The sequence below is a fragment of the Phascolarctos cinereus genome, unplaced genomic scaffold (assembly GCF_003287225.1).
Source record: "Phascolarctos cinereus isolate Bilbo 61053 unplaced genomic scaffold, phaCin_HiC Scaffold_726;HRSCAF=1367, whole genome shotgun sequence".
NCBI classification, from domain to species: domain Eukaryota; kingdom Metazoa; phylum Chordata; class Mammalia; order Diprotodontia; family Phascolarctidae; genus Phascolarctos; species Phascolarctos cinereus.
Window position 1 is genome coordinate 384,029,276 of NW_027556098.1, and position 17,673 is coordinate 384,046,948.

Here is a 17,673-nt window from a genome sequence, read left to right on the forward strand (position 1 = left end):
TAAAATATGTGATACATAAAAATATCTGACATCTAGTACATGACATGCATCAGATATAAGACATAATATTATATGACACATCCTATTATACGATAAATCATATTGGATTGGTTGGTTGGCTGTGCATGGCACCCCAGGACCATCCTCCTCCAGTGGAGAGGGGCTCATGGCCAGAACGTTGGCCGCCATTTTTCCACCCTGGCAATAGGAATGGCTCCTGTCCCTGCATCTCTCCTGGGTTCCCAAGAGCGACTCATCCCTTTTTTTTTTGTGGTATGTTAGTGTGTGCATATGTTACCTTTTTTGAGAACTCACCACAACCTCAGGAGGTAGGTGCTATTATTATCCCCATTTTACAGATGAAGGAAATGAGGCTCAGAGAGGTTGACTGACTTGCCCAATAATCAGCAAGTGCTGGAGGCAGGTTTTGAACTCAGGTTTTTCAGATGCCAAGGCCAGTATTCTAGCTACTATATAATGCTGACCTTTTAGGTAATACAAGTATTGATATTCCCATTTTATGAAAGGAAACTGAGACTTAGCTGGAGTGACTTTCCAACACAGATAGCAAGCAGTGGAGGTGGGATTTGAACCTAGGTCTTGACAGAACTCTGGTCATTATGCCACAATGCCTCTCTAAAATAGCACGACTATTGGTATGACCATTTTACAGATGAGGAACTGAGGCACAGAAGTGTTCAGTGGCTTGTCCAGCATCACATAGCTAGTGAATGGCAGAATTTGAAAACAGGTCCCTTGATTCTAGGATTCCTGACTCCACTCCACCAAAATGCAGTTTGTGAAACTTGGGGTTATTGTTATCTTCCTCAATGAATGTGGGGTACACACTGATGAAATGAAAGATCTTTCAAAGGAAAAATTGTCAGCAGACCTTCCCCAATGAGGATCTGAGATCTCTGTAGCCACTTTATACTAGGAATGTAATAACATCCCATTTTTGTAGCCCTTTAAGGTTTATGTGTCTTTCTTTATAAAAAGAGAGGAAGGTCATGCATGAAAATTATGCCCATTTATAGATGAGGACACCGAGTCTTGGAGAAGCTAAGAATCCCACCTAGGATCACAGTTATCTAGTAAGTTTCAGAGGTGGGATACAAGCCTAGGTCTCTTGACTCCAAATTCATCCATCCACCCACCCATTATTCACTTATCCATCTATACATTCAACAAAGACCATACACTTTTCCCCTTATATCATTCTACCTCTAGACACTCAAATAGGAGTAGACCCATAGAAGAAAGTCTCTGCTCATAACCTAATTAACTAATGAGTAGGTGGTCAGGAAGACTCATCTTCCTGAGTTTAAATCTGACCTCAGACACTTATAGGTGACCCTGAGCAAATCACTTGCCCCTGTTTGCCTTGGTTTCCTCATCTGTAAAATGAGCTGGAGAAGGAAATGGCAAACCACTGCAGTATCTCTGCCAAGAAAACCCCAAACAGGTTCACAAAGAGTTGGACACAACTGAAAAATGACCAACAGCAACAAAACATACCAGAACAGTTTTGATAGGGAAATCTTTTAGTCCTCTGTTTCGGGGCGAGTCAAAGACAACAGGAAATATCTTGTGAGGGGCTTGGATGTAACCAACCTCCATTTCATCCTATTAGGAGCAGAAGGAAAATTGACATAAATTCAAGAGTTGCCCTTCGGTAGTGACAATCACATCACGTACCCAACCCCGCCATCCTGCAGAGAGGACAATTATTTTCAGATTTCCTTGGCTGTGGGAATCACACTTAAACACCCTCACTTTCTTACTGATCCCCGTTTGGGCTTACACACAAGAGAAATCACGCCATTGGTACAAGTACAGTCTCTACCTGACTGTAGACTAGCTAATGTCACCTGCATCCATATATCATCCTGGTTTTCTTCTTCAGGACAGATGGTCAGCTTGCATTTAGCCTTCCTGGCCAGAGCAGTCACAGATTCCACAAAGTTCTTGTTATCGTAAGTCCTGGAAAGAACAAGGAAGAACTGCTCGTCCCAAGGGGCTTTGGGAACTGGGCACAACAGTGACTTGAGTTAGGGTGTTCCTTCAATGCCACCAAGAGTCCAGGAGCCTCGAGGTAAGGAATGCCATCTTAAAGGCAAATACACTCCATGGCAGAGTAGGGAAGAAGGACAGGTGGCATCCCTGTTCTTCCTTGCTCTCTGCTTGGAAACATAGACTCCCCTCTCAAGACGTGTCCTAGAATAGCTCAAATCAGCCAGTCCTGGTGTGTCCTCAGCAAACCTGAGGAGGAGGAAGGAGGCAGAGGTCTGGTCCAACCTTGGCATGTGAAACCTTGAAACATAGAAAATCAGATCTGAGAGGGACCTCAGAAGATACACTGTCAGAGCAGGGAGCAACCTTAGAGCAAAAGGATTTTAAAATATAGAACATCTATACTGGGAGGTATTTCAGAATATTAATGGCCAGAACCTTAGAACATGGAAAGTCAGAACAAGAAATAGCCTTAGAACATTGAATATCAGAGCTGGCAGGGCTCATATGCTAGAGCAGCAATGAAACATAGAATGTCAGGACAGAAGGGGGCTTTGGGACACAGAATGTCAGAACTAGAGATGACCTTAGAATATAAACTGGTAGAACTATCAGGGGCCTCGAGACATAGAATCTCAGAGCTGGAAGGGACCTTTAAACATAAGATGTTAGAGTTAGAAATACCAGAGATGAGTCAGGGCAGCTAGGTGGCATAGTGGATAGAGCACCAGCCCTGGAGTCAAGAGGACCTGAGTTCAAATCTGGCCTCAGACACTTACTTAGCTAGCTGTGTGACCCTGGGCAAGTCACTTAACCGTGTGTGTGTGTGTGTGTGTGTGTGTGTGTGTGTGTGTGTGAAATACCAGAAATGGAAGAGCCCTTAGAACACAAAATATCAGGGATGAGGACCTTAGATTCCATTTATTCCAATCCCCTTATGTTACAGATAAAGAAACTGAGCCTGGGAGAAGGGGAAAGGACCTGCTCCGGGTCACACTGAGGAAAAATGGCAGATCTAGGTCCAAGACCCAGATCATCTGACTCTGAGTCCTTTGTTCTTTCTAGTTTAGCTTCTGGGTGGTCCAGTGGATAGTCAAATCCTGCATCAGACTCTTACCAGCTGTGTGACTGTGAACAAACCCTTCTGTGACTCAGTTTCCTCATCTGTAAAATACAGATAATAGCAGCATCTATCTCGCAGGGTTATTGTGAGGATCAGGTGAGATAATATTTGTTCATTGCTTTTCAAACCTTAAATTGTTACCTAAATGATATTATTGCTATTTCCATTATTTCCGCTACATCTCTCTGCCTCCTCCTATGTCATACTTCCAAGAGGAGACATCGCTATTGACCATACCATGAGAAGACCCCATTATTTATCTCAGTATACGTCAGAAAAGGGGCAAAGAGAGAAGTTCGAAGAATACAAGACTAGATTCATCCCCGCTCTCTACAAATAGGAGAGTTGGCCATAGCTTCCTGCTGACCCTGAGGAACGGTATCCAGGGCTGATGAGGAGCTTCAGATTTAGGGTCACAGCACCTGGCGGTTGCAGTCCTGGCTCTACTACCACGATTTCAGTTTCCTTCTCTGCCAAATAAATGAACTGGGTGGCATGGTCTCCAATACCTCTTCTGTCTCTGCCATCGGACGTTCTGAGGGTCCAGCATAGGGTGGTGGAAAAAGAGCACTAGGTTTGGAACCAAAGGGCCCAAGTTCAAACTCCAGGTTTGCATCTTCCCTCTGGGACCTTGGACAAGTCATTTCCTACTCTGGACTTCATATTCTGTAAAATGAGGGGGGGTTAGACCGGATGACCTTGAAGGTTCCTCATGGTTCTAAATCTATGATTCTTTGGTGCCTTCCAGCTCTGACATTCTAGGTCCTAAAGTCTTTCCCTACTCTAACATTCTATGTTCTAGCATCTCTTCCAGTTCTGACAGTCTCTGTTCTAAGGCCCTTCCCAGCTCTGACATTCTGTATTCTGAGGTCCTTCCCAACCCCAACATTCCATGTTCTAAGGTCCCTCTCACCCCTTACATTCTGTATTCTAGGGTCCCTCTCACTCCTTACGTTCTATGTTCTAAGGTCCCTCTCACCCTTTACATTCTGTATTCTAGGGCCCCTCTCACCTTTTAAATTCTATGTTCTAAGGTGCCTCTCACCTCTTACATTCTATGCTCTAAGGTCCCTCTTACATTCTGTATTCTAAGGTCCTTCTCATCCCTTATGTTCTATGTTCTAAGGTCCTTCTCACCCCTTACATTCTGTATTCTAGGGCCCCTCTCACTCCTTACGTTCTATGTTCTAAGGTCCCTCTCACCCCTTACGTTCTGTATTGTAAGGTCCTTCTCATCCCTTATGTTCTATGTTCTAAGGTCCCTCTCACCCTTTACATTCTGTATTCTAGGGTCCCTCTCACCCCTTACATTCTATGTTCTAAGGTCCCTCTCACCCCTTACATTTTATGTTCTGAGGTCCCTCTCACCCTTTACATTCTGTATTCTAGGGCCCCTCTTACTCCTTATGTTCTATGTTCTAAGGTCCCTCTCACCCCTTACGTTCTGTATTGTAAGGTCCTTCTCATCCCTTATGTTCTATGTTCTAAGGTCCCTCTCACCCCTTACGTTCTGTATTCTAGGGTCCCTCTCACCCCTTACATTCTATGTTCTAAGGTCCCTCTCACCCCTTACATTTTATGTTCTGAGGTCCCTCTCACCCTTTACATTCTGTATTCTAGGGCCCCTCTCACCTTTTAAATTCTATGTTCTAAGGTACCTCTCACCTCTTACATTCTATGCTCTAAGGTCCCTCTTACGTCCTGTATTCTAAGGTCCTTCTCATCCCTTATGTTCTATGTTCTAAGGTCCCTCTCACCCCTTACATTCTGTATTCTAGGGCCCCTCTCACCTTTTAAATTCTATGTTCTAAGGTACCCCTCACCTCTTACATTCTATGTTCTAAGGTCCCTCTTACATTCTGTATTCTAAGGTCCTTCTCGTCCCTTATGTTCTATGTTCTAAGGTCCCTCCCACCTCTTGCATTCTGTATTCTAAGGTCCCTCTCACCTCTTATGTTTTGTATTCTAAGGTCCTTCTCACCTCTTACGTTCTATGTTCTAAAGGCCCTCTTATCCCTTACATTCGCTGTTCTAGGGGCTCTCCCAGCTCTAATTTTCTATATTTTAATAGTCTATGTTCAAAGGCCCCTTCTAATGTTTAAACTTGAAATATAATAGTATCTTCTTCAGCCTCCATCCTGTATCCTTTTCTCCCTCCCTCTCTCCTTCCCTCCCTTTCCTCTCCTCACTGGCACAAGATTGGAGCTGTGGGCATTGATCTGTCTCTCTTTGGGTTGAAAGTTATTGAAGGGGCAGGTTAATTATCATTATGACAGTCTCTTATTTGGGGCCCTGGGTGAAGGGAAGAGATATTTGAAAAGCTTTGAGCAGTGGGGACAGTGATCACAACAGCTCTCCACGGTCTGGGGTATGCTCCCTCCCTAACCCCTAGGCAGGGCAGCACCTCTCTCACCTGCATACATATACCTCTTGGGGGGCCTGAGTGTTCGGAGTCATGATCCAGGGAGCCACACGGAACACCACAGTGTCCTGGAAAAGCAGAGCCTCTGGGACCGGCTGGGAGAGGGAAAAGGAAAAGACACGGATGGCTCTTTGCCACCAGCACATCAGCTCAGCTGAGGTCACTCAGAGCCTTCCTTCATTTGATGAAGGAGCTGTGAAGGCCCAATCATACCAGCCATATCTGTAATCTCCAGTTTCATTCATTCATTCATTCATTCATTCATTCATTCATTCATTCATTCATTCATTCATTCATTCATTCATTTATTCAGCATACATTCATTTAATTGCTACTTGCACAGGCACCATGCTGAGCACTAAGGGAGATACAGAGCTTAGCTGTGGCAGGATCCCAGCTCTCTTGGAGCTCACAATCTTAGGCAGATGAGGCATAAACACTGATAACCACAAGGCACAATCTTGGCTGAAAATTGAATTAGAGAGATAGAAAACAAAGTCCGAGGGAGAACTGGGAGAACTCCCTGTTACAGACAGGGGGATCACAGAGGGCTTCTTGGGGGAGGCAGTAGGCTGGGCTTTAAAGGATAGGTAGAAATTCAGCAGGTAAAGAAGGTGAGTAGTGGCATTTGTCATGGGATCAGCTTGAGCAAAGAAAAGCACAGGGGTGAGGGAGTATAGGACATGTCAAGGGGAGAGATGTGTAGAATATATAAGTAAGTGTAGTATATGTATGGGACAGGTAGATGGCACAGTGGATAGAGCACCAAGGCCTGGAGTCAGGAAGACCTGAGTTCAAATCTGGTCTCAGACACTAACTAGCAATGTGACCCTGGGTAAGTCACTTCACCCTGTTTGCCTCAGTTTCCTGATCTGTAAAATGAACTGGAGAAGGAAATGGCAAGCCACTCCAGTATCTCTGCCAAGAAAACCCTAATTAGGGTCACAAGTAGTATATAACTGAAACAACTGAACAACAAGAAGGATATATAACTAAGTATATATATATAAGTAAGACTGCGAAGGTCATCAAACCTGAATGCAAGATAAAGGAGTCCGAATCTATTTGGTGGGCAGTTGGGATCCACTGAAGTTTTTTGGTTGGTCTGTTTGTTTGTTTTTTAGCAGAAGAATATTATCAACAGATTTATTCGTAAGAAAAACTATTCCAGCATCGGTAGAAAGCATGAAGAGAGATTAAAGCCACGGAGGCTTGCTGGGTGTTGAAGCTCCGCCCCCTGCCCCACAGTGTCAACGTTCCCAGCCTATTGAGCTGAGGTCTGCCCCTGAGTCATTGCTTAAGTCATACCAGATTAGAGATGTCCGTCAAAGAGACCGTGAAGGAAACGAGCCCTGAGAAGTCAACATCGGGGAAGGCGAGTCCTTCTACGAAAAAGTTGTTCTCCTGGGGGCCGTCAAGCACCTTTAGGACGTGAGATGGCGTCTTTGGCCCCAGGACCATCTCACATTTGGATGGCAGTTTCTTCCCTAGGAGGTAGAAAAGACAGATAAAAGGTCTGCATACCGTGCGCTCTTACGACAGCAAGAAGGCAGGGCACCTGAGCTGTGAGGGCAGATAGCGGCTGATGTCAGTATCCCTAATGCGGGTCCTAGCTCCTCTCCTGCTCTGAGCTTCTCTGTAAGTAGCTCATAAAGGCAGAGAAAGTGTAGATTTCTGGGCTAGGGGGTTCTTAAATTGACTCTTATTCAGGTGTGTGCTGGTAAATGTTTAGCAACTGAGTCTCAGGGGAAGCAATGTACTCATGACACACTTTTGTGTTATTAAAATATTATCATATATTTGCATTATTAACTTTTTTCTCCATCACTTTCTTAAGCCTAGGTAATGAACAAAATAATAAATCGAGCCCTGATTTGTAGTATTTGCCGATTTCCATGGTATAAATGCTCACGCTGAAATTTTAATAATTGGTTCTGAGGTGCCATTTTGAGTTGGCCCCTAGCACGCCACTGCCTTCATTATACTGCAGAGCTGAGTGTGTTAACTTGAGGGCACGTGAGAGCCAGGTGACACCCCTTCTATCTAGGTAAGTGAAACCTAGTGGATTTCCCTACTGCCTCTCTGATCCTCTAGGTTCTTTGTGTCCTTGGGGAAAGTCTTATGCATTGGGCTGCTCTCTAAGCTGCCTGAGGTCTTAGGCAGAGAATATACCAAAGGTTATGCTCCAGGGACATCCAATTTATTTTTTTTTTCAAGCTACTTCATCTTTACTACATCATAGTTTTGGCAAACAAATCAAGGTGCAACAGGGTTTATTTCACATTAATATATTAACTGGATTTTTGTTCGAATAAATAGCTCTTTTAAATAATGATCTTCTCACACTCTGGCCAGTCCAAGAGGAAATCAAGGAAATTAATGCATCCAGGGGAGAGTCACCAATCAGGCATGAAGCTTAAAGTGGAGAGATGATATCTGAATTGGAACTGATAATGGACACCCTTTTACTCAGGACTAAGCCAGGCCCCAAGATTCATGGAACACTTGGCCCCAGGTATACCTGATTTCCACCTAGCAAGAAGCCCTGAAGAGGGTGAGATAAGCCCTGCAATCTTCAGCTCTGGGCCAAGGCAGCCTCTCAGGGCACAGAAGGGAACCTCAAGACCTCCCTAAAAGCATGAGTTAGGAATTCGAGGGAGCAAAGCCAAGCAGTCATTTGTATGTTTTCTCCCCAGATGAAGAGTCTTCCCTTTATTCTTCCTTCACTAATCCTAGGCATTGCAGTCTCACGATCAAAAACCACAACGAAGTGGTGGGTATATAAAAGGAAAGATAGTAGGAGTATGAATGAGTGTGACACCCCAAAAGAGATGGGAATGGAAAAGATGGGACTCTAAAGGGCATGCCACCACCCAGTCTTAGGGTCACACTGGAAACCCAGACTAGACTTCACAGCTGGAGAGAGATTAGGGTGGTTGTGGAATGTGGGGAGGGGCTGGAAGGGTACCCTTGGGGGGATGAGTTCAAGCCACCTTCCCACGTCTGGAAGATAGATATCTCTGCTGCTCAGGGCTGGGAGGAGCCACAAATATAGTAGGGACATCCAATTTAAAAGGCAAGCAACTGTTTATCTAAATGAAGAGAACTCACAGTTACTCAGTGATAGATTACTATCCCTGCCTTAAACTAGGAGAGTGTGCCAGGATATTCTATTGATGCTGGTAATGGGTAGAGTAGGTGTGTTTGGAAGCTGTCTCCTAGTTATTTGTGAAAAAGCAGAGAGAGGGATCTTTTAATGACCTTGAGTATTTGCAGGTGGCAGGACAATGAGTCATCTGGACACAAGTGTGAGTGTATGTGTGTGTGTGTGTGTGTGTGTGTGTGTGTGTGTGTGTGTGTGTGTGTATGACTGAGGTTATATTTTAACTGCAGATCCCTGGGGAAATCTGAGGGTAGTTTTCTGATCCCAGGATGGTATGGGTTAGCCCTTTGGGCAAACCTTCGCTTAGGAAGCCTGGGGTGGTTGAGAAGTAATGCAGTGCATGGATAAAGGCACCTTCAGCTTGCATCTAGACAAAGAGATTGGGGGCCCACTGAGTCTTGCTTCTGGTGATCTTGGTTCATTGGCATTTGGGGGAGCAGTATTCCTAGGCCCTGGCAAATGTCAATAAGATGTGCACAGCTCTGAGTCCCTCTCCCACCAGACCCATCCAGGTGTGTCAGCAATTCATTTAAACTCATCCTAATTCAACTCAGTTTGATTCAATTCAACAGGAATTTTAAGTGCCTTCTATGTGTCTTGTACTATGCTAATGCAAGGGGAAAAGAAATCTCATGCCAGCACAGATGGACATAGGGTCCAAGGGTAAATGGATGAGTGTATCTGAGCCAGTGAGGTCAGGAAATGATGATTCAATGTCACAAAGGTAGTGACAGTTGAGTTGACAAGCCCTTCTAAGCAGACCCTCAGGTAGGTGTTGCAGGGGACAGAGTGATGGGCTCAGAGGCAGGAAGACCTGAATTCAAATTCTGTCTCAGACACTTAGAAGACATGTGACCCTAGGCAAGTTCCTTTACCTCTCTGGACCTCAGTTTTCTCATCTGAAAAATGAGGGAATTGGGCTTGATGGCCTTCAAAGTAGCCTCTACCTCTTAATCTATGATCCTATGGTCCCTTTTCTACTTTCAATTTTAAGTAATTCTTCCTTCCTGCATACATGGATTCCTTCCCAAGAAACACTAAGGAAGTGGGCCAACTATCACTGTAGGGGAGTTTTTTTTACAAGGCAGAAGCCACTTAAATTATGGGCAGAGGTACAAGTACAAGGTCTTTTTTCCTACTGGCAGGTCTAATGCCTCAAGTTTTGGGACTCTGATTCAGTGATAGTGGTAGAGGATTAAAAAATGCTCCATTTATCTACCTGTCTGTCTATCTGTCTATCTAATCTTTCTTTCTATCCATCTATCCATCTATCCATCCATCCATCCATCCATCCATCTATCCATCCATCTATCCTTCTATCCCTCAATTCACCTATAGATCCATTCATCTATCTATCTATCTATCTATCTATCTATCTATCTATCTATCTATCTATCTATCTATCTATCTATCTACCTATCTATCTGTCTGTCTGTCTATCCATCTATCTATCCATCTATTTTTCTATCTAATAATAATAATAGCTAGCATTTATAAAGCATTTTAATGTTTATAAAGCACTTTATATAGCGCTAACTCATTTGGTCCTCACAAGAACCCTCTGAGATAGGTGCTAATATTTTCCTCATTTTTACAGATAAAGAAACTGATACACAGAGATGTCAGGTGATTTTCCCAGTGACACACAGTTAGTAAATGGCAGAAGCAGGATTTGAACTCAGGTCTTCCTGACTCCAAGTTCCTTGCTTTATCCATTGAACCACCTACCTGCCTCATTTGTCTGATTTTCAAAGGTTGTGTTACTCTCTTAGCTGTCACTAGATCTTTGGGGAGCTCTGTTCTCATCAACCAGTTGCTACTGACACTTCTTCCTCAATCACACTGGGTAGACATTCCAACCTAGAAATGGGTCAAGACTTGTTTCGGAGGAGGCTGGGCCCAGCTGATTCCAAAGACTTGGCTTAATGACAGATTACTGAAAATATCATTGGATGTTAACCAACAGAGACACTTAAGATGATAACCAATCATCATGGGGGTACTCACGGTCAGCTTGAAAAACTCTCACTTTATTCATCTCAAACTTGGAAACGTGTAGAATCAGCTCATGCCGGGCAAAGAAATCCTTTGGGGTTTGTGTGCTCAGAATCATGAGGGACATGTCCTTCAGGTCTGCAAAGAAGGAAGAAGGAAAAATTCCAAAGATTTCTTAAGTGCCTACTATGTGCCAGAGATTGTACTAAATACTTAAAATATAGTATCTCATTTGATCCTCTAAACCCTGCAAGGTAGGTGCTATTATTATACCCATTTTACAGTTGAGGAAACTGAGGCAGGTAGAATAAGTGACTTGCCCAGGGTCACACAACTAGTTAGTGTCTGAGGCCAGATTCAAACTCAGATCTTCCTAACTGTAGGCCCTGTGCTGTATCCTCTGTGCCACCTAGGAAAAGGAGGTTGATGCGGGGTCTCTGGTGTGAGTAATTTCATTGTTAGTGTAGTGTCAAAAGCACTAGGCTGGGAACCAGAGTACCTGGGTTCTCCTCCCAGCTCTCTCCTGGGCCAGCTCTGACTGTGAGAGACTCTTCATCTCTCTGATTATTAGTCTTCTCATTTCTGAAGTGGGAGTTATGATGCCCACACTGCTGACCTCTCAAGATGTTAGTAAGGTTCAGATAGTCTTTATTCTAATGCCTCTCTAGCTCTGACATCCTGTGTTCTAAGGGCCCTCCCAGCTCTGACATTCTGTGTTCTCAGGGCCCTCCCAGCTCTGACATTCTGTGTTCTAAGGGCCCTCCCAGCTCTGACATCCTGTGTTCTAAGGGCCCTCCCAGCTCTGACATTCTGTCATTTTCTGAAGGCCAAATGACTGTGGGAATGCCTGGTCTCGGCACACTCTCCCTTTCAAATGGTTTTCACCCTCAGGTTTGGCCCAAGAACAGGGGCCTGAACTAGTCTTTTACCTTTGTAGTTAGTCACCTTCTCCAGCTCAGCGTCCACCTCCGAAAAAGTGGGACTGTCTTTGTCACAGTTCACAAGCAGGACGGCACCTTGTCCTTTGGGGCCCCATTTCCAATTTCTCTGCAGACACCAAAGGGGAACACAGAGCTACCTTAGTGCTAGGAACCACAGAGCAAGTATTTCTGAAATTTAGAAACTGTAATAATCATGATAACTACTGAAAGGGGCAGCTAGGGGGCGCCATAGTGCATAGAGTGCTTGGCCTCAAGTCAGGAAGAGTCATCTTCATGAGTTCAAATATGGCCTCAGACACTTACTTAGCTGTGTGACCCTGGGCAAGGCACTTAACCCTGATTGCCTCAGTTTCCTCTTCTGTAAAATTGTCTAGAGAAGGAAATAGCAAACCACCCCAGTATTTTTGTTACAATAACCCTAAATGGGACGACAATAAGTCGGACACGAGTGAAACAACTGAGCAAGAACAACAATGAATGGGTCGCAGGCCAAGCTAGCTCAGCCTTGTGCAGGTCTGAACTAACAGAGGTCGGCTGCCACCCCCGACTGGCCCAAGTCTTTGACGAGCTGCATCCTGAGCTCCCAGTGTGGCGCAGCCAAAGACCATGACTGATGAGCCACTAGTGCTGCAGTCATTCACTCCAGAAAAGGTTGTCTGCTGTAGAAAGGCTGCCCAGGAGAAAGGAGACATCTTGGGATCTGCCAACAGAAAGAAGAAAGAAGGAAGGAATGAAAGAAAGAAGGAATGAAAGAAAGAAGGAAGGAAGGAAGGAAGGAAGGAAGGAAGGAAGGAAGGAAGGAAGGAAGAAAAAGGAAAGGAAGGAAGAAAAAGGAAAGAAAGAAAGAAAGAAGAAAGAAAGAAAGAAAAGAAAAGAAAAGAAAAGAAAAGAAGGAAGACAAGAAATTAAGAACGAAAAAAGGAAGGATGTGAAAAAAGCAACAAATAGGAAAGAAGGAAGGAGAGAGAAAGAAAAAGGAAGGGAGAAAGAGAGAGGGAGGAGGAGGAGGAGGAGGAGGAGGAGAGAGAGAGAGAGAGAGAGAGAGAGAGAGAGAGAGAGAGAGAGAGACAGAGAGAGACAGAGAGACAGAGAGAGAGAGACAGAGAGGGGAGGAGGGAGGGAGATAGGGAGGGAGACAGAAGAGGGAGAAAGAGCAAGATTGTGATTTAGGGAAGTACCGGTTCCAAGAATAAATAGGAAGGGGAGAACCTCTCTTTTTTCTGTTCTGCTCAGACCAAACCTGGAGGACTGTGTTCATTGTGGTCATCATATTTTGAGAACTTTGGTTAGATGGAGAGTGTCCAAAGGAGAGCGCCCAAGAGGACCAAGGGCTTTGAATCTAGGTCCAATGAGATGGATTCTAGGAACTGAGGAGATCTAGTCTGAAGCAGAGAAAACTCAAAGGGTACATGAGGGCTAGGTTTGTAGGGCTCGCAGATGGAAGAGAGTCCCATTGGACAGAACCAGCACTGAGATCACTCAGGGCTGTGCTGGAGCTGGCTTATGCTTGCCGGGTGAGCCGACTGTTGAATTTTAAGTAAGAGCATTAACGTCTAGGAAACTGGCAAACACAGCAAACCACGGCTGGATCTATTGTTTTGTTGACTATCTAGTCTTAAGTGATAGAGAACATGTTAAAGATAAAGATTAAACTTAAAAGTGCATCTATTGTACTTTTTTTTCTTTTTTATCCAGAGAGCTCATTGGTAAACATTTGCTAGTATACCAGGGATGTCAGGAAATGCTTTCTTTGTTTGTTTGTTTGTTTTTTGGCTAGGCAGTAGAGTTAAGTGACTTGTCCAGGGTCACACAGCTAAGTAAGTGTTGTGTGTCTGAGGCCAGCTTTGAACTCAGGTCCTCCTGAATCCAGGGCTGGTGCTGTATCCACTGTGCCATCTAGCTGCCCCAGGAAATGCTTTCTAAAAATGAGAGCTGCCCTAAAGCGGAATGGGCTGTCATGGAAGGAGATTGTCCCTCACTGGTAACTTTCAAACAGAGGCTGGGCAGCCATTTCTTAGATATGTTAGAATGGATTCTTGTTCAGGCACCAGTGGAACTAGATGGATGGCCTTCAAAGTCCTTCCCAACTCTGAGATTCTCTGATTGTCTCCCAAAGGATGCTTATGGTGTTAAGTTTTGTCATTGCCACATGGTTGCTATGGTCATTGTCATCACCATGGTCATTGTCATCGCCATCATCACCATCATCATCATTCTCCTCCTCCTCCTCCATAATCAATCCATCACTTCAGTGTTCTATGGTGTTTGAGAATGTTAGGGGGGAAAGGCTTCCAAAGGTCATCTAATCCAACTTTCTCATTTTACCAGTGAAGCAACTTGCCCAGGGTCACAAAGACAGAAAGAAGAACCAGGGTCTTAACTGAGGTCTTCTGTCTGAAAATCTAGTGTTTTTTACACTACCCATCTACGTTACTCACCTTGCTGGTGAGTGAACCATGTTTCTTTGGGGCCTCCTTTATTCATGTAATGGGGAACTGTCCAATGAAAGCCCAGACCTTAGAGCATTCACAGAGTGCTCTGACTGCTGTCGATTCAAGTGGTAGGGGTGGATAATAGAGGAGACCCTCTTGAAAGGGCACCTGGGTATTCTTTAACAGTTCTCTGTCAACTTACTGCACAAGGACAAATAACCCTTAAATGGCTGATGAACCAGACCTACATGTCATGCAAAAGGCTCAAACAGATGAAAACTTCCTATCTTCCCCTTGAGGAGGAAGAAGAAATACCATGAGCTCCTGGAGAAGAGGAGAAGACACAATAGCAGATACTGCTATGAGGGAGAGCTCCCTACCAGAGTCACCACATGGCCACACATACTCTTTGGGTCTAATTCTTTCTTAACTTTGGGTGAATGAGTGTCAGAGATGGAATGAGCCTCGTGAGCTTTGCAAGTTCATAAGAGCCAACACAGAGAGAGCTAGCAAACTGCAGAGCCTGCCGGTAGTGACATCAGCCAAGCCTAGGGAGGACCAATGAAAACCTTTCCAGCAAAAGGGCCTGTGAAACTGGCTCGTGCTCCTTGGACCTGACCACTGAAAAGCCAGAGGCAGGCCCACTCCACAGCAGGTTGTCAATCATAGGACTCGAATGTCAGAGCTTCCTCATCATTCACATTTTCCTCATCATTCACAAAGCACCTTCCTCCATTAGCTCATCTGCTCCTGGCTACAACCCTCCAGAGGAAGCTAGCAGCATTTTATAAAAGCAGGGACAGTGTCTCATTTGGCCTTTGTATTCTCTGCCCTCTTCCTCATTTTGACCAAACAGGTTTGCACGAAGTAACAGATTCTCTATTAGAATGTAAGCAACTTGAGAAAAGGGAATGTCTTTGCTTTTTTTTTTTCATATCCCTAGCGCTAGGTACATAGTAAACATTGAAAAAAATGTTTGCTGGTTGATTGGTAGTGTATAGATAGACTTGTTATAAGCATACATATAGGTATGTATATATATACACCCACACATATATACACATACACACTATGAACCAGTGTCGAATATATATAGCACATATATCATACACATTCTACATATAATATATTCTACAATAACATATTCTACATATATAATATGGTCAATAATTTTGATCATTTATATATAATGTTATATATATAGAATATATTATTGTAGAATTATTTTGACTCAATGTAATATGGCTCAATATAATAAATACTCTACACATATAATATATTCTACACATTTATACATATATTCTACATATAATATGTATTCTACATCTGTAATAGGTATTCTACCTATATAATAGATATAATATACGTCGGCAACCCCCTACTTCACAAGATTGAGGGGGGCAGGATTGGTCCAGATTTGTGATTTTATTGGTATAAAGAGATCCCTCATGAGAAGACTCCATCCACCAATGCAGATCAGCACCTTTCCTCCAACTTAAGTTTAGAACATCCCTTGGGGCACTGAGAAGTAAGTGACTTGGTTACTGACAGCCAGCGTGCCTCAGAGCCAGTATGTATCATGTCTTCCTGACTCCAAGGGCAGGTCTTCATTCCCTATATCATGCTGCCTCTCATTCTTGTTATGTGGTTCCTTGCTTAATAAATGTTGTTGAATTCCCATTTTGCCCAGAAAGAAATTGACTCGGAAGGGCATGTGCAAAGTCACACAGTGAGTTAAGTAATCCAAATGGCAAGTGAATGTGCGTTTGACTCTAGGTCTAGAGCTCTTTTGACTGTGGTGTGAGTAATGCAATCAGGGGAGGTGGATATGTTTGAGGGGTTTTTTTGGGGGAGGGGCAGGTGATGAAGTGCTGGACCATCCAATCTTGTCCCTAATCAACCCTTCTTTCTTGTTCCCAAGACTTCTTTCTGGGGTCTCTCCTAGAAGAACAATCTAAGGCTTTCAATGTGTGACACTCCATGGGCCCTACTCTGCAGAGCTTGTGGTCTATGGCAAACATGCCTTGTTCAAGACTGCTACAAGTCTGAGCTGCTGCTCCCCACACTTTCCCACCACCAGGTGACACCCACCACCTTGGGAAATCTAGAACAGAATGGGAACAGTAAGTCAACAGCTTCATCCTCTCCCGGCTCCCTGGATGAGGAAAAACCCCTCATGTTTACCTTGTCAATCTTGCCATCAGTAGGCTTTACTCTGCCATTTCGATAAGTGTCAACATCCAGGGAGATTTCTGAAACAGGAGCCAACAGAAGGAGTTGCTAATGAAATAAAGAGACTATACACTTTGACCCAGAGATCCCATGGCTACGTGTATAGTCCCAAGTGGTCACTAACAAAAAGAAAAGGTCCATATACCACCCCCCCCAGATACTTATAGCAGCCTTTCTATGGCAGCAAATAACTGGAAACAAAGTAGGTGCCCATTGATTAAAGAGTAGCTAAGCACGTTGGGTGTATCAATGTGATAGAATACCACTGTGCTGTAAGAGAGGATAAACATGAGTAATACAGAGAAGCATGGGAAGACTTATATGAACTGATACAGAGAGAAGTGAGCAAAGCCAGGAAAATAGTATGACTGCAACAATGTAAGTGGACATATCAACCACTCTAAAATAATCAAAACAGGGACAGCACTAGGTGGCGCAGTGGATAGAGCACCAGCCCTGGATTTAGGAGGACCTGAGTTCAAACCTGGACTCAGACACATAACACTTACTAGCTGTGTGACCCTGGGCAAGTCATTTAACCCCATTGCCTAGCCAAAAATAAATAAAATGAAATAAAATAAAATGATCAAAACTGAATGCTTATAAATTATAAAGAACAAGTTTAGTCTCAAAGAAAAGATGGAAAAAAACCCACCTCCCTAAGCTGTTTTGGAGAAGTGGAGGTCCATGGATAGGGAACATTGCCTATAATATCAGATTTTTTTTTCGTATGTTGATGGGCTTGGCTTATTTCATTTTTCTTTCTCTAAAAAATTTTTTATTATAAGGGAAGGCTCTTTAGAAGGGCAGGATGGGAAAGAATGTTGGAAATAATAGTCAATTTAAAAATAAAATGGATAAAAAATGTTTAATGTTTATTTAAATTTAAAATTAAATTTTAGTTTTAACTCAGTTTTAAGAAGTTGCTGGTAAAGCAGTAACCATAACACAAACAAGATACAAGCTAGCCAATTAAATGCAACGGTGTTCATAAAATCTGAAGACATCAGCCACTAGGTCAGGGATTTTCTATTTGACAAGAACTGCTGGGAAAACTAAGTCTACTATATTTGGAGATAATCTTGATATATGATGTGAGGTCTTGGTGTAAACCTAATTGCCGCCAGACTGTTTTCCATTTTTAGCAGTAGTATTTCTTAAATAGAGTCCTTACTCCAGTAGATGGCGCCTTTGGTTTTATGGAACACTAGGCTACTTTATAACAAAGAATGGTATGGTATATATCTAATCTCTTCCAGTTCATTTTTTAACCAACACTAAATCATTTTTGATGATTACTGCATTGTAGAATAGTGTGAGATCTGGTGCTGCTCAGCCCCTTTCCATTTCAG

The 17,673-nt window shown here is 43.5% G+C and overlaps 1 protein-coding gene across 1 annotated transcript in view; it reads right to left on the minus strand.

The window, feature by feature from the left end:
• LOC110198386 (protein-arginine deiminase type-4) overlaps positions 1-17,673 on the minus strand; it is a 48,138-nt gene that overhangs the window by 12,409 nt on the left and 18,056 nt on the right. The window contains exons 4-10 of the mRNA XM_020972630.2: positions 16,274-16,341; positions 11,646-11,763; positions 10,729-10,854; positions 6,867-7,045; positions 5,550-5,653; positions 1,872-1,983; positions 1,519-1,626 (exon numbers count right to left, since the gene is read on the minus strand). Coding sequence (XP_020828289.1) covers positions 1,519-1,626; positions 1,872-1,983; positions 5,550-5,653; positions 6,867-7,045; positions 10,729-10,854; positions 11,646-11,763; positions 16,274-16,341 — 815 coding nt within the window. The remainder of the gene's footprint in view (positions 1-1,518; positions 1,627-1,871; positions 1,984-5,549; positions 5,654-6,866; positions 7,046-10,728; positions 10,855-11,645; positions 11,764-16,273; positions 16,342-17,673) is intronic.